This window comes from Centruroides sculpturatus, unplaced genomic scaffold (genome assembly GCF_000671375.1).
Source record: "Centruroides sculpturatus isolate CEXI.00-Female unplaced genomic scaffold, Cexi_2.0 scaffold343, whole genome shotgun sequence".
NCBI lineage: Eukaryota > Metazoa > Arthropoda > Arachnida > Scorpiones > Buthidae > Centruroides > Centruroides sculpturatus.
This window is the reverse complement of record NW_019384530.1, coordinates 559,821-586,187: the sequence shown is the minus strand read 5'-3', so window position 1 is coordinate 586,187 and position 26,367 is coordinate 559,821. Positions and strand designations below refer to the sequence as shown.

Sequence of the window (26,367 nt, the reverse complement as noted above, 5' to 3'; positions counted from 1 at the left end):
GGAAGTGAAGTAATAAAAAATTATGAATGATGCGGGACACCAATTATCAAGAAAATTGGTGAGAATGTTAAGAAACAAATCCTTACCTTGATAAGTTTTCATCCATCCTGCAATCGATCTTAAAAAATTTTGTGAATGAATCAGAAGACAATTTTTAATTCATTTATAATGATAGGATACAAGACTTTATGTGTTGTGTTTTCAAAAATTAAAAAAATTACCTGAAAAGAAGACATTCTGTAGATGATGTGAAAATAATCATTAGCTCTTTCAAGCAATAGAAGATAAATTATATAAAATGTACCAAATTAGGAGGGAATACTTTGAAACTTTTTAATTGTTTATGTTAGCAAATTTTAAAAATTTGTTTTAATTATAATGTTGAAACTTAGTTGTCCATTCTTATATTCATGAATTTATATTACTATTTTGAAAAAAAATGCAATTTATTGATCGTTATAATAATTTTTTTCAATAATTAATATATAATATTATTGTATTTGAAATTTTAATTTTTTTTCTTGAATAAAATATATCAAATTTTATTTGTTATTTTTGATTTCTTCAAGATTTGAAGAAAATAAGATTAAATGTTTTATAAAAAATATGATACTCTTTCAAAAGAATGGAAATGTTTCTGAATAAAAATTTATTTTGATTCCTGAAAAATCTAAAAACAGGTTTATAAAAATAAAACCATGGATGAAAAAGTCACTTTAAAAATAATTAGAAACAACAGTAAAAAATTTTTATGTTTACTTTTTCATCTCTACAATACTACAGGAACAATAATGAGATGAGTTGATCTGGTTTTGAAGGCTGTTTTCTGCCTTAGTTTTTCATGTGGTTTTATTTTTAATTAATTTTAATTTTATAATGGTGCTGCCACCAAAGAGACATTTCAAACAATATTTTGCATATTGAGGCAGAGAAGAACTCCCAAATAAACATTGGCTCTGCTACGTGACTTTATTGTTCTTTGTGGTGAGATAAGGATTATACAAAGACATTGAGTTTTTCCTTTTCTATTTTTGAAATAGAGACTGATTAATTTTATTTAATCAGGTAAAATATTATTAACTTTGCCATTTTTGTTCTTGACAAAACATCATTTCTTAAAATTATTCTATTAGATTTATTTTAATACATATTTATTTTTCAATGTATTGAAGATATTTTAATTATTCATTTTTGCAATATTATCAATGTGTATTTTCTTTCAGAAGTACATATTCATTTTTTCAATGAAATAGTTAATAAAAGACCATATTTTATGTAAACAATCCATAAGTATTTTCATTATTAAATTTCCATGCAAAGTAAATAATTTTTTTTATTTTAATATAGAAAATTCTGGATTTTATAAAATTTAATTTTCATATTTTTTTGAAATTTACAATACCAAACAAAATACCTTTCTAATACAAATTTTTAATTTTTCAAAAGGTGTGTAGTATCCATAGGCCTTATGTTATAATAATTTTGTTAATCTAAACGTTTAGATTTTAAGTTTTTTATTGATTCTATTTATTGTTAATAATTTAATTATTCTATAATTACATGAAATTGTATGATTTTGAAACTAAATTTTGTATATTTTGAGGTTATGATGCTCTATACTTTTAAATATCTACAAAACATCAATATTATATTTTTTAGTTGATTTGAACAACTCAAAATTATTTATTAATCAGTCAGAATTAAATAAATTGAAAATTATTTATTATAGATATTGAATAATAATAATAATAATGAATTCATAATATTTCTAGTTTTGTGCTTTTACTTCACTTTATATTGACAATATTATTAGAATTTTTACTTTGAATTTAATAAGATTCCTGTGACAGACCATAATTTTTATGATTGATTTGAAAAATTTTGATAATATGGAAGTTAAACTTACCAAGACAAAAATTTATAAGTTTATAAATATACTATAAAAATAAAAAGACTATTTGAATGAATGCATAAAGAGTAATTATTGGTCTTTAAGCTGGTAAGCCACAATATTTACAGATAAGCGTTCCAAAGAGTTGGCATACCAGCATACACATTGATCAATGAAACTTTTGTAAGGATGGTATGCTGATGATGTAAATTTTTACAACAATTGGCATTTTAATGAATATCTGTTTCTCGCTTTGGTTGGCCTGTAGTAGAAACATGAAAGATAAATGAAATTTTTAAAAAAATCTTATTCAAAATGTTAAAAAATACGTTAATATTTCCACGACACACCTGAGGCACTCTTGTGACACATTTGTGTATTTTTTTTTTAACCCTTTCTGCCCTGTGGGCCCTAAGAGGGCTTCTTTAAGCAAGCCCATTGTGGGTTCAGCCAGATCCACAGTGGGACAGTGGGGCAGTCGGATGGTGAGGGATGAGGCCAATATATCTGGATGGACCACCCCCTGAAAAATTCCTGGAGATTTTTTGACTTGTTAGGATTCGAACTCAGGTCCCCCAGAGTGGTAGGCTGCCACCTAGACTGCTTGGCCATTTGGCCATCACACTTGTGTATCATGGTATGTGGGTTGGGAAACACTGCTCAGCCAATTTTAATTTTGGGCCTTTTTTAAAATCAGTTAGATGTGGATTTATGAAAAATTCATCTATAGTGTCTAATTATTAATCATTATCATAATTATTTCACATATAATAAAAGATGATTTAAATATTTTTATGAAAATTTTCAAATAATTTTTGAATTTCTGTAATAAATAAAAATACATAGTGTATTAAAATGTTTAATTAGTTTTACATTTAATTCTAATAATTTTCTTAATTTTTAAAAGAAAATTTAAAACTTATAATGGAATAATATTTGTAATAAATCTTTTTATAAAAATAATATGGATAAAAACTAATAAAAAATTGCTTAATTTTTTTTTATTTAAAACATTTTTTAAAATTTGGCATTTATTCTTTAATAGAAAATGCTATTATTATTACCTGTATATATATATTTTTTTTAACAGATGAGGAGACAAATGAGTGTTTGCCTTGCATTAGTCAATGTATGTTATGTGAAAATAATCCTTCGTATTGTCTGAGTTGTAAAATTGGATTATATTTATTTGAAAATCATTGTGTCCCAGAATGTCCAGAACATACTTATCATGATTCAGAACACAGGTATTTTTCCACTGTTTTAATTTTAAAAATTACTGATACATAATATGAATTTATATTAAAATATTTGAAGCAATTATTAAAAAATATTGATAAAATGATAAATTTAAAATATATAGTTGGAGTAGATTGATTAAAAAATATAAAACAGGAGGAGCTCTAATTAAAATGTAACAAAATAATTCATTAATGTCATATTTGGCATAGTTAGTCAATATTCAATAAATCATTTGATAAAAGACAAATAAATATTAATTCAAGAATACATACACACACATACAAAATTAAATCTAAAGTAATTTCATGAACAGCAATTTATTGAATTGATTAGTATAAATCATGTAACATGTTAAAGTATATAAAATATTATATAAAATTGTATACTAGTAATAGTTATGTGATTTGAATAAGATTTCTCATTGTGCAGTATAATCTCATCAGTAATAAATTTCTTTCCATGCCATTCTTATAGTCTGAACTTTACAACTGCAACAATATTTGTGATTTTGATAGTTAATTTAGCAGTAGTTAGAATGGGATACTCTTGTCTTTGATGAATAGAACAGGTAGAGGTTTATCAAGGTAAGATCTTGGAAGTGAAATAGCCATGCAATTGTGCCACTCACAAAGTCAATAGTCTGAAAAATGCCAAAAGAACATTGTACATTTGTGATAGTATGGTGGAGCACCATACTGTTGATTGAAACAAGAAAAATTTTTTTCTATCATGATATGGAAATGAGTTACTTCTGGAGCATATCCTGACTATCTGGAGCATACATGTAACCTGTATATTTTTTTCAAAATCACAATACAAAAAATAAAATTGACTTTTAAGATTTCCATGGATATGCTGTGTGTGTAAGATGATGTGTGCTTTCCTAAATCAACTTGTACTAATTCATTTTTCTCACAAGTGAAATGTCTATTTGTCATTGGAAATTTAACATTTAAGAAAGTTTTAATTCATATCAATGTAATATAACATTTCAGCATAAAATATGTAATGCTATTCCTTATCTGTTTTATGGATAGCTTGAAAAATTTACAATTTGTGCAGTTTTAGGTGTAAAATTTTTTCAAAAATATTTCATACAGTTTTTATTGTAAATGAAATTTATGATTGATACACATTTATTTTGATTGATTGTAAATCTTGCTTGTAATTGTACCACTGTTTTTTATTTACTTGTTTGGAGTCTATCAGCTTTCTTTGTGTAGCATACACTGCATCATGTCTTAAAAAATTTTTGTTCCATTGGTATATAGAGTTTCATCAGAAGATTTCTATGGTTTGTAGTATGAAACTTCCTTACATTGTAAAGTTTGTTGGAGAAATCAAAACATGCATTAAGCATGGTTTGCATTTGCAAATATCATTTTAGATTTCTCTGAAGAAGTACCACAAAAATACTATAATGTTATTTCTATATTATAAGTTTTTGGATATCTATTTTCTTTCCATTTTTGCTAACTGAAAAATAGAAGTCTTTATTGGAAAAAATGACAAATGTATTATAAGGATTCATATATTGCAGATTACATGAAATTTCTCTAAATAAGATATGGTCTTCCAATTAAAAAATCCAGCAACTAGTTGCTTAACTTTCCCCAGAAACATTTAAAACTGATGTGTAATGCCATCTGTTATGATATTTTATTATTAAAAATTCTATATATATATATATTTAATTATTATAAAATGGAAAAAAGCTTAATTTTGAGGGTAGGAATGGATTTTATAAAATATTGTAATTGATAATAACAAGGAAAATCATCATTATGTCTGATCCTACTAGAGATATGACATATCACCTCTTTTATCTCCCCACCTCCTCAATGTTTAACCATCAAAATTTAATAGCATTAATCCTCTTAATACAAAACCTCCTGCAAGATTTCAGAAATATTCAACAAAAAGCACAGGAATTATTAAGCTTCAGAGGGTGAACAAAATCATTTCCCCCATACTCAGACTAGCATTCATACAAATAGAAAAAAAAAACCTGAATTTTTTTGCATTGCTCAACATTTCAAGGGCTCCCAAGTCCAAAAATGTAAAAATCTTGGGGCATCATTTTTTGACTGATCGCCATACTTTCCTTCTGTTATATATAACAGAGCTGGGAAAATAAAAATGTTTCTCATCTCTGACAAAGATATTTAATCTTNCCTGATTGCCCAAAAGGGTAAGTTTTATTATAATTCTTTTAACATCACAATAATAATAATAATATATATATATATCTTAAAATAATTTTGAGTGGATAACTTATGGCAGCATATAACCTTGTAGAAAATTACTAGAGTGGAAATAAATCAAATCCATCCAGTAAACAAAGTGATAATTACAGATATGTCATACTAACCTTGTATAGCTTTGCATTTACTACTTAAAAATGTAACACAAACGTTTTCGACCCACTTCTAGGGTCTTCCTCAGGTGTTTTACAAGTTTTTCTAGTGCGATTCCGATTTTTAACCATTTGGGTCTCTAATGCTTCTATCTTTGGAATTTATTTTTTAAAATTTCAAAATTCGAATCTCCAAATGACGTGCACCTGCACTAATTATTATAGCGTTGCGTCATAAATAGCCTGCCATGCTCTTGATAGTTGTTTTTCTTCTTTAAAATTGATTGACAGGCCTTTGCAGTCCACTTTAAAAATTTCTAACCTCTCCAGATTTATAGTTGGTTGATATGTTGGGCTTGTCGAATCGGTGTCGCTTGTTGTAGGTTAGGGATAATGCTATTTTCGTTGGAATATATCGCTAAGATGGTATTGTTTTTTTTTTTCAATGTCTGTTTTGTGCTCACTCTGTGAGCACAAAACAGAGGCATTGTCTGAGCGACCTTTTTATAGATCTGACATATACGAGGTCCCTGTTGAATCTTTTATCCTTTAACAGGAGTTCTTCATGGTGTTTTTTCGATTTCGGCCTGATCTTTCTCATTTCTCAACATGGCGAATGTGTCTGGCTTACGTCTGTAGGCTAGTGGAAATAAAACCATTGCATAACTCACCTCACTATATACCCTATGTCTCTATAGCAGCTATTGAAAGCATAACACTTCTATGGTATGCAATATATAAGATACNAAATCGAAATCAAATCAGTTGAAACATATTATTTTGGAAAATGTGGATAAAATACTTGTCATCTTGATTGATTTAGTTAACTTTGACTGCCTGGTAAAATATGAGTCTCTATTTATAGCACTTCTTTGTAAAGTGTTAGTTTAGGTTTTGGCAGTGATGAAACATTTTGCTTTTAATATATATATAATATCATATTCATTTGCAGGCATTTTTATGCGTATATAGCTAAAAAGATGAAAAAAAAGGCTAAAATAGTTTAGTCCATTTTATATTGTCTCTTATGAAAAAATTTGTTTCCATTTTACAACAAGTCTGTTGTCAAACAACTTTTAGGAACAAATTAAGTTCAAAAATCGAAGTTTGACTGTATTAACATTCAGTATGGATGATGGTAACTTGTAATATCATTATTTTAACTTGTGATGAATACAATAGCGTCACTGTTTGTTTTCTACCAATTGCAAAGACTTGCAAGATTTTATTGGAACACAATTTTATTTCATCTACTCTTTTATATTACATGATTTGGCCATTTGTGTGACTCTCCTCAGATGTATATTGCTGATATAATTTTTATAAAACCATATAAATGAAATAAAATCTTTCAAATCTTTGTGATTGGTGGAAAACTGGAAATGATGCTTTATATTCCTCATAACTTCAAATAAGGATAAACTATATTTTATTTCTTTTCTTTCAATATTAATTGAATATTAAATTTATTGCATAATAGAAAAGATCATGTGAGATTTGAATTTATTAAAACTTTAGACACATATATGAAATATTTTCTTGTAATAATATAAAGTTATCTTTTTGTCAGCTTATTTGATTTGAAATATGCCGCTCTGTTTATATAAACCATTGTTTGACTGTAAATTAAAATACTACAAAAATTTTATGCAAAATATCTTAAGTACATGCAAAGAATGTATTGATCTTATCTGGAATATTTTTATCTTTATTATTTTACAATGTTAGCTAGGGAGATTTGCCCTGGCCATCTATGGCAGCCCAACTTTCCACTTGTTCCTAATATAGACTATTTTCTCTCTCTTGAAACAAAAATTTCAATAATATGTACTGTTCATCTATCTAATTCTGAATGAGGATTCTGTAACAAACTATGTTTGGTTCCATTTCAAAATGCACTTCCACACAAATTAATAGGAAAAAAAATACAGTTTTTACTTAAAAACCTTTTTAGTTTTTACTTAAAAACCTTTATCAGATTTTCTCCATTAAAATTGAACATTGAACAACCTTTAGATGCCAGAACAAATTTAATCAAAAATTCAAAAAATAGCACATGTTTTTGAATATATCATAGAAAAACATTCCAATTTCATAAGTTACATGATTTGTTTCACTCACTTTCCCTACAGACTTTGCCCATTTGTTCCCTTATAGACTATTCATTACAAAAATTTTGTGACAATTCATTGATTCCTGGTGTCGCTGTTTCTATGGGAAAAAATGTCTTGATGATTTTATCTAAGTATTTTATATATATAGAATAGATATAAATTATATATGCTTATTGATGTCATGGAATATTGTAATCGCATAGCAGTGTTTTTATATAAAAGACACACTAAATTATACAATATATAACTAATTGAAAATGTTGCAAAAAATGTGGAAAAAACTATGATATGTTAGTGCATCAATTTTGGATACCATTCACATTTATAAAATAATTTTCATAACCTTTTTTGAACTATCAACAATATTTTATTATACACTTTACATTCAGAATAAATAGCGTTAATGTTTTTCTTAAATTGTAATTTAAATATTGTGAAATTGATCTTAAATTTACAAAAAGTAGTCTTAAAATTCTGTATCATTTTAGATATATCCATGTTATAAATGAGTGAGTATAGAAAGAATTTATTGATGTTATTGGGAATATTGGATTTAATATGATTTCGTGCTTAATTAAAATTATTAATTGTATAATGAACAATATTCTTATCTGTAAATGAATAGAGAAGAGAAAGAACTTGAACATTGCTTTGATTAAATTAATAATAAAATGTTTTTTCTTAGAACCAAATTCATTTAATTATTGAATTTATATATTTTGCAGATGTGATATTGGATGCAAAAATTGTAACCAAGAAAAATGCTATTTGTGTGATAAAGATTGGAAACTACAAAATGGTTATTGCATTTTTGAAAAAGCATGTAAAGCAGGTAAGTTACATTTGATGATTATATATTTGTTAGATAACATTTAAAAATTATAAAAAATTTAATGAAACAGAATGTATAATTATTTTTCATTTTTACCAATATCAATATCTATCTTTACTGTTGACCTTGTAAATGATTTTCATGGTCAACAAAACATCATATCCAATTTCCATTTATAATCTCCTATATAAACTATGTTAACAAAATTGATATATCTTCACTACTTTTGGAATGAAATATATGTAAAGAACTTCTGACTCATCCTGTATATTATGGTTTAGTTATATGGTTTTTATTTATTAATATGTAGGAAGTTATTGTTTTAATTCTTTAAATACAAATGAAAATATTTATAGATTTCTAAATTATTTTAAATTTAATTGTGATCATTTTTTAGGTGAATCTTGTGTAACAGGCTATAAATGCAGCAAAACTTGTAAAGAATGCAATGGACCTAGGAGAAATGATTGTACTGATTGTGATTTTCCCAGGTATTATCAATTGTTTATGACATATATATCAATGCATAATAGTTTTATCTAATATTTAGCCCTAATTTTATAAGAATACAATTATTTATTTTTAGTTATATGTAAATTTTGAAAAGTTAAATTTATATTAAAATATACTACAATGGAATACTGGTTAACTTGAATTGGTTAGGGAAAAAATTTAGACTTCAAGTTAAAAAGTTTCAAGTTATGGAGGTTCAACTAAAAATCAAGATTTCATGCATTTTACACTCTTGAAACTGTGTTGGTGATTATTTTGTCTTTTGAACACTATACAGTGTAAATACACAAACACTTGACAATCTTCACCTTAAGTTTATTCAGTTTGGTGAAGATTGCCAAGTGTTCGTGTATTTACACTATATAGTGTTCAAAAAACAAAAAAAAAATTTATGCATTGTTTATTGGTGACCTGTAATACAGTATTCATATGATATTTCCATGGGTCTTATTATGTAGAATGACTGTCAACATAAACCTCTCAGTGTTGTCCAGAAACTCAAATGCATAACTGAATGGTTAAATAAGCTACTGAGAAATGCTTTTTTTAGTACGGATTTTTTTTTAAATTGCGATATTTTCTGCCTAGAATTGATCTGTTTTATTTTTATTGCAAATATACTGCTCTTTACAACCATTATATTTTTAAAATCTTGCCACAGAGGTTAAAATTTTTGCATAGAATTGGACTATAATCATTTTTTAAAATTCATTTATCCAAAATCCATTTATCTATTACAATAGCTAGTCAGAAAAATCCATCAGCAATTAAATAAAACAAAACAAAGTTTGAAAAAATAGGTTTGAATGGCAATTACATTATGTCAGTCACAAGTGCTGTCTGGAAGCCACCATCCCCTGTCTACCATCATATGACATAATGTTTACTTTTAGTCATACATGGTTCCTGCACTTTCTATAAAGTTTCTAGTTTAATTAATAGATGAATGCTATTATTTTTAAATTAAAATTCCAGAGAGTTTATGAAAATACTGTATCAAAATCCCATTTGAGTTAACCAGTTTGATTTAACATGTAAATCCCTATGCTAAATGATTGGGGAAAGAAAATGACTTTGAGTAAATTCAACTTTGAGTTATCCTGGTTCAAGTTAACCAAGTTCCACTGTATATATTAGATTTTCAGATTACTTTTGATAGAGTTCCAAAAATTGAATAAATATTTTCTAATTATGAGAAATAAGTAATATTTTATACAGACTATTTTGATATTAAAATAGTGGTGATAATTAACAGTTTGGGAATTTATATTCTATGTTGTCAAAGCTTTTCCAACTGATTATTGTGGAAATGAATAGTGCAATTCTGTCCCCTTTCATCCTTATATCAAAGGAGTCTGGATGNTATTCATTTTTTCATAGGTAAAATACTTATTTATTATTTAAATAAATATTTTACCAGAGGATTACTCATCCTATATGATGATCTCAGCATGAGCATCATCAACTGATAACAGTTTGTAGGTGTGTTCGTTAATAGCGGTTGCTCTGCAACGGGAGTGTGCTGCTGTTTGTAGGCATTTACGTACGACGGTGAAAGAAAGATGGTGATGCCTGCACTATCGATAGTATCGTGATGGAGGGATCTATAATTTTAAAATGAGCTTTTAGAGGCAAAAGAAGGGTCCCAATTGTAAAATTTAACCATTATATGGATTATTTGTTGAAAGAGCATTCAAAGTAGTCACGAAAACAATTTGAATGCTTGCATGGAGTTACACGGAGGTATAAAGAATGCACCCTTTATTACATTTCATGTTGTACGAGGGTTTTATTCAATTCCCGAATTATGTTAGAGTGAACCCGTGCTATATGGGGATGTTCCCAATTCTCGAACCATGCTAGAGTGAATCTGTGCTATAGAAGTGCCGTCTTATACGGGGATTACCTGTATTTATGTTATAAAACTTAGAGAAAGCAGCAGCTGTTTCTTCTAGTTTTACAGATTATATAGACATGACTTATTAAGAACTGCTTGTTTACATATGTATAAGTATTAGTAATTTGTACCAACAATAATATATTAATATATATAACTGTCAACAAATGAATGTAAATGAAATATAAGAGAATGAAGTTTAAAAAATTAATTATTTAAAATTTTAATTTCATTAATTTCATAGTTTTAATCTACAAGTTGTCACTTAAAGATAAGGAACCATTGTCTCATTTAATTAAAAACCATTACATAATTTACATGATTACTGTTACATATTTTATACTATTATAAAGTGATTGAAATATTTCAAAATTTGAAATGAATTAATACTTAATATTATTTATATTTTCAGTCATTATTTATTTAATGGAGAATGTGTTAGTGAATGTCCTGATGGTTACTTTGCTAATCAATATCATCATTGTCAGCTTTGTCATATAACTTGTTTAAAATGTATTGGTCATGAAATGGGACAATGCCAAGCTTGCATACAAGGATATGTTTTGCATGGTGGTAATTGTTTGCCTGATTGCCCAAAAGGGTAAGTTTTATTATAATTCTTTTAACATCACAATAATAATAATAATAATAATAATATATATATATATCTTAAAATAATTTTGAGTGGATAACTTATGGCAGCATATAACCTTGTAGAAAATTACTAGAGTGGAAATAAATCAAATCCATCCAGTAAACAAAGTGATAATTACAGATATGTCATACTAACCTTGTATAGCTTTGCATTTACTACTTAAAAATGTAACACAAACGTTTTCGACCCACTTCTAGGGTCTTCCTCAGGTGTTTTACAAGTTTTTCTAGTGCGATTCCGATTTTTAACCATTTGGGTCTCTAATGCTTCTATCTTTGGAATTTATTTTTTAAAATTTCAAAATTCGAATCTCCAAATGACGTGCACCTGCACTAATTATTATAGCGTTGCGTCATAAATAGCCTGCCATGCTCTTGATAGTTGTTTTTCTTCTTTAAAATTGATTGACAGGCCTTTGCAGTCCACTTTAAAAATTTCTAACCTCTCCAGATTTATAGTTGGTTGATATGTTGGGCTTGTCGAATCGGTGTCGCTTGTTGTAGGTTAGGGATAATGCTATTTTCGTTGGAATATATCGCTAAGATGGTATTGTTTTTTTTTTTCAATGTCTGTTTTGTGCTCACTCTGTGAGCACAAAACAGAGGCATTGTCTGAGCGACCTTTTTATAGATCTGACATATACGAGGTCCCTGTTGAATCTTTTATCCTTTAACAGGAGTTCTTCATGGTGTTTTTTCGATTTCGGCCTGATCTTTCTCATTTCTCAACATGGCGAATGTGTCTGGCTTACGTCTGTAGGCTAGTGGAAATAAAACCATTGCATAACTCACCTCACTATATACCCTATGTCTCTATAGCAGCTATTGAAAGCATAACACTTCTATGGTATGCAATATATAAGATACAATCTCAAACATTAAAATGTTTTTTTTATTTCATTCTGTTGTAGAGGAAGTTATAAAATAAGTGAAATGATAAAACAAAATACTGGGAGGGAACTTCTTAAGATTCATGTGCAAAAGATACAAATGTCTTTGGAACAAAAAAATTTTTTTAATAAATGCAAATGACCAAAATCATTTTTACTATGTAAGTTTGGTAAACTTGTATAGTAAAAATGATTTTGGTCATTTGTTATTGTTAACATATACTTTGCAGTTCCAGTAAAGAAATGAGAGAGAAATTTTTTTTATTATACTGCTTCATTTCTGTTTTTTTCTAAATCAAATAATAATAAAATATATAGTGATACATGTATAAATAAACTTAAAAATTAAATAGTAAATAATTTTAATATTCATGATAACCAATTACTTAGCTCTTATTCACTGTGGAGAACTGTAAATATAGTTCAAATGAATATGTAAAAAAGATTTATTTTAGCATAGCAAATTTTATTCTCACTGCTGTTTTACAAAACAAGATTGCAGCTGATAACAGTAATTGTTTTGTACTTCATCCATTATTTATCAAAATTTCTACTAGTGAATTTGATGATTGAAACATCAAAAATAAAGAGAAATGGAAGAAAACAAAAATGAACAAAGAACTACTATGGATTCTTTACAGTAATGGACTGCACAGTTGATATTTCACTTATTTACATTTTCATTTTTTTTCTTATCAAATGTTACTATTCTGAGCACTCAATACAAATACATTGGTAACATAGTAATAGATTAATTGGATTCATATTTGTTCATATCCAAACTTTAAAACTGCTAAAATAATTTTTACAACAATAATAATTGTAACTATTTTTCTTTTAAGTGGTAGTTGATTAAAATAATTTATACATAGTTAATTAAAATAATATATAAATTACTTTAATTACCACTTAAAAATAGTTACAATTGTTATCCTTGTCTCATTTCAAACATAGAAAATTTATTTTTTATTAAATAACTGAAGTCTCCTTGTCATCATCCCTTATATTATTGTTTTTGGGTTGATAATAATTAAAAGAATGTAATTAAAAAGTATTTTTTGTAGTTTCCATATTTAAATCTCTCTCAATTTGTCATTCCAATTAGTGGTGAATTTTTTTTGCTAGTGGAGAAATTCAGTGTGTTAAAATGCAATTAAGATTTGAATGAAACATTCTCTGGAAAAGACAAAGACATCATTGCCAATGGAATAGATCCATACAGAATGCAAATTGCTGATAAAAAGAAGAAACAGGAATGTCTAAATTTAAAATTAAAGAATTAAAATTATTTTCTATTACAATTTTTGTATTTATATATTTTAACAATTTTATTATTTTTTATTATTATTTGATTTTAATAAAATAAAAATAAAGCAAAATATGATAAAGAAAATTTTGTTCCTAGGCAGTCAATTTCCTCAAACCTAAGATATACTTTCTTACATGATAAAGATTTAATGATTGTAATGGTCAGACTGTTCAATAGAATACTGAAATTCTGTTTTATTCATCCAATTACTATTAGAAAATGTTATGCAGAAATTTATTTAAGTATTGTCTTTTAGACAATACTTAAATAAGTCAGTTATTAGATTTTATGTAAATATCACTTTAAGTAATATAAAATGAATTTCTACAATATAGAATAAAAAAATTAAGTAAATAAACTAAAACGGTAAAGATGCCATATTTAGCAAAATAGAAGAAAGCAATACTACATGTATATAAACAAAACAGCCCTATCTTGATTGTGCAAAGTTTTATTAATTTAAATGTATATAATTATCTTTAGTCATCAAAATTTACTTTACAATGATAAAGAAAGCAAGGAATTTATAGCTTATTAGAATGAAATTATTGTGTCGTGTTTTTAACCATCAAAGTTTTCTGGAATGATGTCATTATATAAACAGTGGAATAATTACCAGAAATTTATCAGATTTCAAGATCAATTCATGTTGTTTGCACTTGTAACACAACCTTCTAATTCAGTGATTCTCAACCTGTGTTCTTGAAACTTGACTCCCCCCCAAGTATTCCATGGAAAAAGAAAGATTTCAAAGTTCTTATTGCAAATTTATTTAATGTGCTACAACCTATTACTTTATTCATAGATCCATGATTATTTTATTCAATACAATAAAGTTTATTGTTCGCAAATCATACCTAAATTCAAAATTTCCAGCAAATAAAAGTCAAAAACACATATTGAACGTTTTCGGCCACTAAATACATGTGAGGCTCTGGACAGGTCCAAACCCTCACTAAAATTTGCGTTAAAATAATTGTTTTAGAGAAAAAATATATAGTAGTTAGAAATAGATTTTTATTTTATGAAAATGCAACGCTAACTTTTAAATAATAGAAGAATGTAAGTCTGTCGACCATTTCCGGTTGGAGATTGAATTAAACTTCGATTTTGACCTCTTCCGTGTCCCAAAAGGTTTCGAATTGTCATCAGGTGACGAGGAGAGACCAATCGGAAAGGGGAATCTGAGAGAAAACGGATAAAACCCCAGAAATTCAAGGACGCGGTGGCTTCTTCTCCCGAAAGTTTCAAGTGACGGACCTGTTGTTGTGTGTGTGTCTCGCACCCATCTTCGTTTCCATCTCCCGACCTCGGATCGACATCTTTCCATCAACGGAAGTCGACTGCATCATCCCGGAGTCTTTGAGACATGATGGAATGGTTCATTCGCGAACAAGGGACACTCCTTCAAAATGGGACTATCTTGGAAAGGAGAGGAAGACCCAGAGGCCGCAGCCGCCGCAGAACTTCCAAGATTGCAGAAATATTGTAAGCTTCTTTCAGGTTTAATAAACGGGTTGTGTTGCTTGTAAACGAAGCATCTATCTCGACTCAACTGCTTCCACATGTTGATTGTTACCGCTCAGCAGTCCAAACGACAAGGGAGACGATGACGATATATATCGCCTATTATCGTTCATTGAGTTTTTTATTTCTCCCCCCCTCGGCCCCCACATACATATTGAAAACATTCGATATGTGTTTTTGACTTTTATTTGCTGGAAATTTTGAATTTAGGTATGATTTGCAAATATTACAGTTCCATTTTATGGTGAGGTTGTATAAAGTTTATTGTTTTGTGAAAATAGCAAACAAAAGAATTGCCTATTAATTTTTGAATATATTGGTGCTAATTCTCTGTGAAATAAAAAGTATATGAGGAGTTTTATGGCCTCAGAAAGGTTGAAAAATGCTGATCTAATTGATATTATTAAAATAAATGAATGGGAGAGAACTAAAGACAAGATATGCAAATACATCTTTATGGTTTTGGGAAAAATTGTAAAAGCAGAATAATAAACTTTATATACCACAGACAAGGCTGGAATGATCTATAGATACACTAGACAGTTGCCTAGGGTACAAAAATTTAGGGACATCAAAGCCAGCGTCAGTTAAAGCAGAGATGGGCAACCCTTTTCTATGTAAGGGCCACATTTCAAAACTTTTGAACTGGCATGGGCTCATAAAAGAGAAAAGAGGAAAAAAAATGTCAGTAAATCACAATTACAGTAGACCCCCCTATAACACTGTTGATAATTCCATGTTACATGAATTCCATGTTGTACAAGTCAGATTTTACAAATATGTGAGCCGTTCACAGCCCGGCACACGTATTTGTAAAATCTAAGTGACTCGTACAACATGGAATTCATATAACATGGAATTATCAACAGTGTTATAGGGGATCTACTGTATTTATTCATGTATAATTATAAATTAGCATAGGTATACTTAATTTAACTTCTGAAACTGATGTAAACGTAATACAGGGTGTCCGAGAAAGATCTTTATCATTCATGAATAATAAAAATACTAACAGGTGAAATGAAATGCAGTTTGCTACAAAAGAATGAAGACATCTAAGAGTTTTTTCTGGTATCAATTGCCTGAGGTAGATGGATTAATTGGTCGACATAACTCCACTGCATTTTTTTTTTTTTTTTTGTTATGTTAAAGACAGGGTTTACCAAACACCTGTTTCTGATATATCCATTTTAAAGGAAAGGATACAATTAGCAATCCTCAATATTACACCACAAAAGTTAAAATGGAAGAAAATCGAGCAGACTCTCCATTGTTCATGCTACTGTACCCTTTCCTTTAAAATGAATATATCAGAAACAGGTGTTTGATAAACCCTGTCTTTAACATAACCCAAAAAAAAAAAAGAAATCCAGTGGAGTTATGGTGGGCAATTGCGGAGGCCAAGATATGGGTCCTCCACGACCGATTAATCCATCTACCTCAGGAAATTGATACCAGAAAAAACTCTTAGATGTCTTCATTCTTTTGTAGCAAACTGCATTTCATTTCACCTGTTAGTATTTTTATTATTCATGTTTAGAATGATAAAGATCTTTCTCAGACATCCTGTATATTGGAAATATTTGGTTAAATATTAGTCACTGCTAGCTTTAAATTAGTTTCAATGTGTCTGTTAGCCAGTTTCTTGTTTTAATTTTTACTAAATTCATTGTGGGAGAAACTATTCACATAGATAGGTTGTGGAAAATAACATTTGAATTTTTGCTGCATACTTCCTTAAGCTGGGAAACTGATATATTTATTCATATTTTATGTGACGTGGGCCACAAAAACTATTAATGTGGGCTACGGGTTGCCCATCCCTGAGTTAAAGAGTAATATTCCAATTAAAATAATTGATAAATATTATGTATAAATCCAGAGCTGTCAAATGTTCGTCAGATTATTTAATGCACAGGTGTCTATTAGTGAAAATGGAGGGCACTAAGATTGAAATCTGCCTAGAGTACCAAAAACTCTTGGGTTGGCTCTGACCAGACATATTTCACACTTTCTGAAAATGCTCTTGGTGAGTTTATATAAAAGAAAAATTTTGAGTTCATAATTGTAATTTAAAATCAGTATATAACCTGACCTTATCACATAGCTCTATCTCCTCACAATTTGACTAATAAAACACACAAAAAGTCTTCATTATTAATGAATTTTTGCTTTTCTGTAAATTGGCATTTCATCAATTTATCTGAATGATTAATAATATAAGATTTGATAACTCCTGGATTTTTACAATCATCTGTTTGCTTTAATTCAAAAAGAAAATGATTTTTTGAAATGGTTTGAAAATATGACTTTTAGAATATTTTTGTGTAAACTTGAAATGTTAACTGCTTGTATTTTCTTCTTTTAAAAATTTTTATAATAAAATTTTTCTATATTGTTGTTATATGCAATAAATATCACAATAAATAGCGATATTTATTGCACATTTGCAATAAAATTCTTAGATTTTGTTAACACAGCAAAATAAAGAATACTTCTTGTTTAATAAAATTCTAGATTCTATAAATCAGATATGAATAATTGTGAACCGTGTGACAAAAGTTGTCTGACTTGCCTGAGTGGAACAAATAAAAATTGTACAACATGCAAATTTAATAAATATTTAATTAATGGGATGTGTCGTGATGAAAAGTGTCCAGAAAGTTATTATCTTCGTGAACTTCCTGATGGGAAAGAATGTCTTCCTTGTCATCACAGTTGTAAAAGTTGTAGTGGTAAGCTTTTTTCAATTATAAAAAAATCATTTTGCTAATTTTATTTTTTATGAATAAAGTAATCATACCTAGAATATTTACAAACATGAATATCTAGGTCCAGGCCCAACAGCTTGTCTATCATGTCCAGATAATGCTACTTTCAGAAAAGGAGTGTGCATATCATGTTTGCATGATGAATATTTTGACCAAGATACCAAAGTAAGTTTTAGATGATATCATTAAAATTTCAAAATATGCGTTATTTGTTAGAATTCTCTTTTTTATTTAGTTTTGCGAGCATTGCCATCCAAGCTGCGGAAGATGTTTTGGTCCTGCTGAAGATCAGTGTCTTAGCTGTCTCATTCCTTTAAAATTTGATGTTATTCATCATCGTTGTTTACCCTGTTGTCAATTTGATATTGCAAATTCTTTAGATTGTTGTACTTGTACTGAAAACTCAGGTAGTTAAAATCAACAAAATTTTAAATATAGTAGAATTAAATTATATTAAATGCTTTAAATATAATATACTACTTTTCAGATGTTTGTGTAAATTCGGACAATTATCCTCGCAGTGTTGTTAATGAAGGAAAAGACAAAGACAAATTGCAGTTATCGGGGGACATTTCTGAAAGCTCGAATATTGCCTTCACCATTTTAATGGTCTGCAGTTCAGCCGTAATGCTATTTCTTGTGATATTTGGTATTCTTCAGGCATCTTCTCTAGGATGGTGTCGACGCTTTGTTTGGAATCATAGTTACAAGAGAGTGCCAGAAGAAATAACTAGCAGCTATGACAGTAAAATGGAAAAAGTTCTTCTCACTCAACATGATCAAGATGACGAAGAGGATGATATATATTGTAAAATGTAAAACATAATCAATGAAAGTGCCACTGTTTCTTACATTTATAAAGTCATTCTTTGACAAGCATTTAAATGCATAGTTTGGTGCCTCTTTACTTATCCTGGTTACTTGGTGCTCCATAATCATAAAGAAAATATCTCCGTCGATATATTCTTATAAAATTTACTTGCGTGCACCACAAACACACCAAACTTTTCTCTCAACAGCTTTACAACCTAAAGAAGAGGAGATCGAGCATATAAAAAAAACATAAACTTTCATATCTTAATTACAGATCCTAGTGCCCTCTAAGGCTAGTGAGAATATTTGTATACTATTATAAGGTAAATTTAGGTCACAAACCTTTCTAATTATATAATACAAATATAATCATATCGTATGAAATATGTTGAAAGACTATAAGTCAGAATTGTTAATGAGAAAATTATTTTTCTTGTAGAAATGTATCATTTATAATGAAAGATAAAAAAAAATACTCTTTTGTGCTGTTTAAAGCACAGATTATAAAAACTTATTTTATTAGCTGTTAAAAAAAATATATTAAAATTTGTTAACATGCACTTTTTAAAATCACTATGCATGTCAAATTTAATATCTTTACATAACTATAGACTTAGCATTGATTGATTCTAAAGAATCATCAATTTTATATCATTCCACTAAATATTTAAACCAATTACCTTAGGAAAAAATTTGAAATACATTATTTTTTAATCATTTTAACAAGAATGATATTAAGAGAAACTGCCGTCGACTTATTTAAATTTATCTCGTCATTTAAAATTGGCTATCAAACAAAATATTTGTTATTTTAATGAATTTTTAATGCTTTAGTCTATCTTTGTTGAATATGCAATATATAAGGGAAAAAGTTGGTTGTGAAAAAATTCTCTCATGCTTACTTGAATTGATAAAGGAAAGTTTGACCAAAACCAATTTATTTTNGTAATATTTTATACAGACTATTTTGATATTAAAATAGTGGTGATAATTAACAGTTTGGGAATTTATATTCTATGTTGTCAAAGCTTTTCCAACTGATTATTGTGGAAATGAATAGTGCAATTCTGTCCCCTTTCATCCTTATATCAAAGGAGTCTGGATGATTGCACCATTGTTTAGCATAGTTCTTGGATTTCTGGTTTATCCAGATTAAAAAACATAATTACTGTCTTAGAACTATGTAAGATCGAGATATGGAAAACCTATAAACATGAAGAATCAAAGAACTCCTAAATACATTCTTGCCTGAGTGTAATATTGCAGCTTGATAAGGGATTGCATCCATTACATAATGCACAGATGAAATGATTATCATCAAATGAATGCATAAAGCTGATCACATGTAAGTTACAAAGAACTGTATATGTAATGTGTTTCATTTTGTAGGTCCATTCCTGGAACTTTTTGAACATACCTTGTATCTAAATATATCTTGTGATTATGGCAACACACATGTAAAACAAAATTTTTAATAAAAGACACTATAACTTGCCACAGAAATATAATATAATGTATATGTTGTAACATTTTTGAGAGTTTTAAATATTATTCTGTTTCAGGTAATACAAATAATAATAACAGAACACACAAAAAATTTTGTGTAGAATTTTGAAATGCTTTAAGATTAATTTTTCTATTTTATTACAATACTTGCACCTCATAGAATTTGATTTTTAATATTTACAAACTTTAAATGCCATTTTTGAAATACAATTTTTCTCTTTTTGTTAACTTTTTTCTAGTTATATATTTTGAAAGTTAGTTAAAACATAATAAATAATTCATGCTTTTAATCAAGTAGTTCAGTTATGATTCCTACTGTAGAAATTATACATATGCATATAATAATATCCATAATCTCATTTATTAGAATAACCAAACAATCTGCTGGATTTTCATTGGACTATTTTATGTTCAATTAATAATCTGAAACAAAGTAATTTGGCTAAAGGTAAATGATTAGACTACCATCTTATGATAATTTATTTATAATTACTAAATTTAATTAATTTTAATTTAATTTAGAATACTCTGGAAGAAAAGAATATCCAAAACCTTTATCTGGGTAGTGCAAGTTGTCCCCATTTACCACCATTAATGACCGATATGATTATATCTAAATTGATTAATGGCCCTGGAAGTAAAGATTAGACAGAGATCTGGGTAGCATAAGTGGCAACACAATCACGACATAAGTGAGAATTGTGGGTTTAAGTTCCTGCTTCAGACCAATTCTTTTCTTTCAGAGTATTCTAAATTAAATTTAAAATTAATTAAATTTAATAATTGTAAATAAATTATCATGAGATAGTGCCCTAACTACCTACCTCTAGCCAAATTACTTTGTTTCAGATGATTAATCAAACTTAAAATAGTTCATTAAAAATCTGGCAGATCATTTGATTGTAGAAGTTATAACCTTGTATACTAAATTAATTAGTAAAATCTCAGATTTTAACCTTATATTGATATTAATTGCAATATTTTGATAATTACACAACAATTTAAAAATAACTTAAGCTTTTAATTTTTACTTTTCGTGTTTCTATAGTATTATCTTTTTAATTCTAATTTCCAAATTAATCATCTAATCTTAATCTATCCTATAGATAATCATTTTATTTGAAAAATAATGATAATAATTGTGATTCATTTTCAAAATAAATACAGGTAACCCCGTATAACATGGGAGTTACATTCCAAAAAATTGCCATGTTATGTGAATCCGTGTTATACGAAACAAAGAACTAGTGTGAAAAGGGTGGTTAGGTTCCAAAAATTAAAAAAATATGCTGTTAAATCCTTATTTAAATCGGACTTATTATTCATTTTTTCATAGGTAAAATACTTATTTATTATTTAAATAAATATTTTACCAGAGGATTACTCATCCTATATGATGATCTCAGCATGAGCATCATCAACTGATAACAGTTTGTAGGTGTGTTCGTTAATAGCGGTTGCTCTGCAACGGGAGTGTGCTGCTGTTTGTAGGCATTTACGTACGACGGTGAAAGAAAGATGGTGATGCCTGCACTATCGATAGTATCGTGATGGAGGGATCTATAATTTTAAAATGAGCTTTTAGAGGCAAAAGAAGGGTCCCAATTGTAAAATTTAACCATTATATGGATTATTTGTTGAAAGAGCATTCAAAGTAGTCACGAAAACAATTTGAATGCTTGCATGGAGTTACACGGAGGTATAAAGAATGCACCCTTTATTACATTTCATGTTGTACGAGGGTTTTATTCAATTCCCGAATTATGTTAGAGTGAACCCGTGCTATATGGGGATGTTCCCAATTCTCGAACCATGCTAGAGTGAATCTGTGCTATAGAAGTGCCGTCTTATACGGGGATTACCTGTATTTATGTTATAAAACTTAGAGAAAGCAGCAGCTGTTTCTTCTAGTTTTACAGATTATATAGACATGACTTATTAAGAACTGCTTGTTTACATATGTATAAGTATTAGTAATTTGTACCAACAATAATATATTAATATATATAACTGTCAACAAATGAATGTAAATGAAATATAAGAGAATGAAGTTTAAAAAATTAATTATTTAAAATTTTAATTTCATTAATTTCATAGTTTTAATCTACAAGTTGTCACTTAAAGATAAGGAACCATTGTCTCATTTAATTAAAAACCATTACATAATTTACATGATTACTGTTACATATTTTATACTATTATAAAGTGATTGAAATATTTCAAAATTTGAAATGAATTAATACTTAATATTATTTATATTTTCAGTCATTATTTATTTAATGGAGAATGTGTTAGTGAATGTCCTGATGGTTACTTTGCTAATCAATATCATCATTGTCAGCTTTGTCATATAACTTGTTTAAAATGTATTGGTCATGAAATGGGACAATGCCAAGCTTGCATACAAGGATATGTTTTGCATGGTGGTAATTGTTTGCCTGATTGCCCAAAAGGGTAAGTTTTATTATAATTCTTTTAACATCACAATAATAATAATAATAATAATAATATATATATATATCTTAAAATAATTTTGAGTGGATAACTTATGGCAGCATATAACCTTGTAGAAAATTACTAGAGTGGAAATAAATCAAATCCATCCAGTAAACAAAGTGATAATTACAGATATGTCATACTAACCTTGTATAGCTTTGCATTTACTACTTAAAAATGTAACACAAACGTTTTCGACCCACTTCTAGGGTCTTCCTCAGGTGTTTTACAAGTTTTTCTAGTGCGATTCCGATTTTTAACCATTTGGGTCTCTAATGCTTCTATCTTTGGAATTTATTTTTTAAAATTTCAAAATTCGAATCTCCAAATGACGTGCACCTGCACTAATTATTATAGCGTTGCGTCATAAATAGCCTGCCATGCTCTTGATAGTTGTTTTTCTTCTTTAAAATTGATTGACAGGCCTTTGCAGTCCACTTTAAAAATTTCTAACCTCTCCAGATTTATAGTTGGTTGATATGTTGGGCTTGTCGAATCGGTGTCGCTTGTTGTAGGTTAGGGATAATGCTATTTTCGTTGGAATATATCGCTAAGATGGTATTGTTTTTTTTTTTCAATGTCTGTTTTGTGCTCACTCTGTGAGCACAAAACAGAGGCATTGTCTGAGCGACCTTTTTATAGATCTGACATATACGAGGTCCCTGTTGAATCTTTTATCCTTTAACAGGAGTTCTTCATGGTGTTTTTTCGATTTCGGCCTGATCTTTCTCATTTCTCAACATGGCGAATGTGTCTGGCTTACGTCTGTAGGCTAGTGGAAATAAAACCATTGCATAACTCACCTCACTATATACCCTATGTCTCTATAGCAGCTATTGAAAGCATAACACTTCTATGGTATGCAATATATAAGATACAATCTCAAACATTAAAATGTTTTTTTTATTTCATTCTGTTGTAGAGGAAGTTATAAAATAAGTGAAATGATAAAACAAAATACTGGGAGGGAACTTCTTAAGATTCATGTGCAAAAGATACAAATGTCTTTGGAACAAAAAAATTTTTTTAATAAATGCAAATGACCAAAATCATTTTTACTATGTAAGTTTGGTAAACTTGTATAGTAAAAATGATTTTGGTCATTTGTTATTGTTAACATATACTTTGCAGTTCCAGTAAAGAAATGAGAGAGAAATTTTTTTTATTATACTGCTTCATTTCTGTTTTTTTCTAAATCAAATAATAATAAAATATATAGTGATACATGTATAAATAAACTTAAAAATTAAATAGTAAATAATTTTAATATTCATGATAACCAATTACTTAGCTCTTATTCACTGTGGAGAACTGTAAATATAGTTCAAATGAATATGTAAAAAAGATTTATTTTAGCATAGCAAATTTTATTCTCACTGCTGTTTTACAAAACAAGATTGCAGCTGATAACAGTAATTGTTTTGTACTTCATCCATTATTTATCAAAATTTCTACTAGTGAATTTGATGATTGAAACATCAAAAATAAAGAGAAATGGAAGAAAACAAAAATGAACAAAGAACTACTATGGATTCTTTACAGTAATGGACTGCACAGTTGATATTTCACTTATTTACATTTTCATTTTTTTTCTTATCAAATGTTACTATTCTGAGCACTCAATACAAATACATTGGTAACATAGTAATAGATTAATTGGATTCATATTTGTTCATATCCAAACTTTAAAACTGCTAAAATAATTTTTACAACAATAATAATTGTAACTATTTTTCTTTTAAGTGGTAGTTGATTAAAATAATTTATACATAGTTAATTAAAATAATATATAAATTACTTTAATTACCACTTAAAAATAGTTACAATTGTTATCCTTGTCTCATTTCAAACATAGAAAATTTATTTTTTATTAAATAACTGAAGTCTCCTTGTCATCATCCCTTATATTATTGTTTTTGGGTTGATAATAATTAAAAGAATGTAATTAAAAAGTATTTTTTGTAGTTTCCATATTTAAATCTCTCTCAATTTGTCATTCCAATTAGTGGTGAATTTTTTTTGCTAGTGGAGAAATTCAGTGTGTTAAAATGCAATTAAGATTTGAATGAAACATTCTCTGGAAAAGACAAAGACATCATTGCCAATGGAATAGATCCATACAGAATGCAAATTGCTGATAAAAAGAAGAAACAGGAATGTCTAAATTTAAAATTAAAGAATTAAAATTATTTTCTATTACAATTTTTGTATTTATATATTTTAACAATTTTATTATTTTTTATTATTATTTGATTTTAATAAAATAAAAATAAAGCAAAATATGATAAAGAAAATTTTGTTCCTAGGCAGTCAATTTCCTCAAACCTAAGATATACTTTCTTACATGATAAAGATTTAATGATTGTAATGGTCAGACTGTTCAATAGAATACTGAAATTCTGTTTTATTCATCCAATTACTATTAGAAAATGTTATGCAGAAATTTATTTAAGTATTGTCTTTTAGACAATACTTAAATAAGTCAGTTATTAGATTTTATGTAAATATCACTTTAAGTAATATAAAATGAATTTCTACAATATAGAATAAAAAAATTAAGTAAATAAACTAAAACGGTAAAGATGCCATATTTAGCAAAATAGAAGAAAGCAATACTACATGTATATAAACAAAACAGCCCTATCTTGATTGTGCAAAGTTTTATTAATTTAAATGTATATAATTATCTTTAGTCATCAAAATTTACTTTACAATGATAAAGAAAGCAAGGAATTTATAGCTTATTAGAATGAAATTATTGTGTCATGTGTTTTTAACCATCAAAGTTTTCTGGAATGATGTCATTATATAAACAGTGGAATAATTACCAGAAATTTATCAGATTTCAAGATCAATTCATGTTGTTTGCACTTGTAACACAACCTTCTAATTCAGTGATTCTCAACCTGTGTTCTTGAAACTTGACTCCCCCCCAAGTATTCCATGGAAAAAGAAAGATTTCAAAGTTCTTATTGCAAATTTATTTAATGTGCTACAACCTATTACTTTATTCATAGATCCATGATTATTTTATTCAATACAATAAAGTTTATTGTTCGCAAATCACACCTAAATTCAAAATTTCCAGCAAATAAAAGTCAAAAACACATATTGAACGTTTTCGGCCACTAAATACATGTGAGGCTCTGGACAGGTCCAAACCCTCACTAAAATTTGCGTTAAAATAATTGTTTTAGAGAAAAAATATATAGTAGTTAGAAATAGATTTTTATTTTATGAAAATGCAACGCTAACTTTTAAATAATAGAAGAATGTAAGTCTGTCGACCATTTCCGGTTGGAGATTGAATTAAACTTCGATTTTGACCTCTTCCGTGTCCCAAAAGGTTTCGAATTGTCATCAGGTGACGAGGAGAGACCAATCGGAAAGGGGAATCTGAGAGAAAACGGATAAAACCCCAGAAATTCAAGGACGCGGTGGCTTCTTCTCCCGAAAGTTTCAAGTGACGGACCTGTTGTTGTGTGTGTGTCTCGCACCCATCTTCGTTTCCATCTCCCGACCTCGGATCGACATCTTTCCATCAACGGAAGTCGAC

At 28.1% G+C, this 26,367-nt stretch overlaps 2 protein-coding genes and 1 long non-coding RNA gene across 3 annotated transcripts in view; 2 read left to right on the top strand and 1 right to left on the bottom strand.

Moving 5' to 3' along the window:
• Positions 1-19,742, top strand: part of LOC111623007 (furin-like protease 2) — a 69,878-nt gene extending 50,136 nt beyond the window's left edge. Inside the window, exons 14-22 of the mRNA XM_023365486.1 lie at positions 2,982-3,175; positions 7,622-7,734; positions 8,329-8,435; positions 8,833-8,926; positions 11,258-11,446; positions 17,743-17,960; positions 18,058-18,161; positions 18,232-18,403; positions 18,484-19,742. Of these exons, the coding sequence (XP_023221254.1) occupies positions 2,982-3,175; positions 7,622-7,734; positions 8,329-8,435; positions 8,833-8,926; positions 11,258-11,446; positions 17,743-17,960; positions 18,058-18,161; positions 18,232-18,403; positions 18,484-18,815 (1,523 nt within the window). The 3' untranslated portion in view covers positions 18,816-19,742. The remainder of the gene's footprint in view (positions 1-2,981; positions 3,176-7,621; positions 7,735-8,328; positions 8,436-8,832; positions 8,927-11,257; positions 11,447-17,742; positions 17,961-18,057; positions 18,162-18,231; positions 18,404-18,483) is intronic.
• A 39-nt stretch (positions 19,743-19,781) lies between these two features.
• On the top strand, positions 19,782-24,975 carry LOC111623022 (R-spondin-3-like). Its single transcript, XM_023365504.1, has 3 exons — positions 19,782-20,154; positions 22,581-22,769; positions 24,838-24,975. Exons 1-3 carry the CDS (start codon positions 20,135-20,137, stop codon positions 24,878-24,880), a joined length of 252 nt encoding a protein of 83 aa, XP_023221272.1. The 5' UTR covers positions 19,782-20,134; the 3' UTR covers positions 24,881-24,975.
• LOC111623023 overlaps positions 22,776-26,367 on the bottom strand; it is a 27,752-nt gene continuing 24,160 nt past the window's right edge. Inside the window, exon 3 of the long non-coding RNA XR_002756378.1 lies at positions 22,776-23,583. This is a non-coding gene — a long non-coding RNA (uncharacterized LOC111623023). The remainder of the gene's footprint in view (positions 23,584-26,367) is intronic.

Excerpts from the sequence above, each read along its gene's own strand:
- LOC111623022 (XM_023365504.1), top strand. The coding sequence starts at position 20,135 with ATGCATAAAGCTGATCACAT. Across the intron at positions 20,155-22,580 it reads ATGCATAAAGCTGATCACAT|TCATTATTTATTTAATGGAG; the intron begins GTAAGTTACAAA and ends TTATATTTTCAG. Across the intron at positions 22,770-24,837 it reads TTGCCTGATTGCCCAAAAGG|TGGAGAAATTCAGTGTGTTA; the intron begins GTAAGTTTTATT and ends TTTTTTTGCTAG.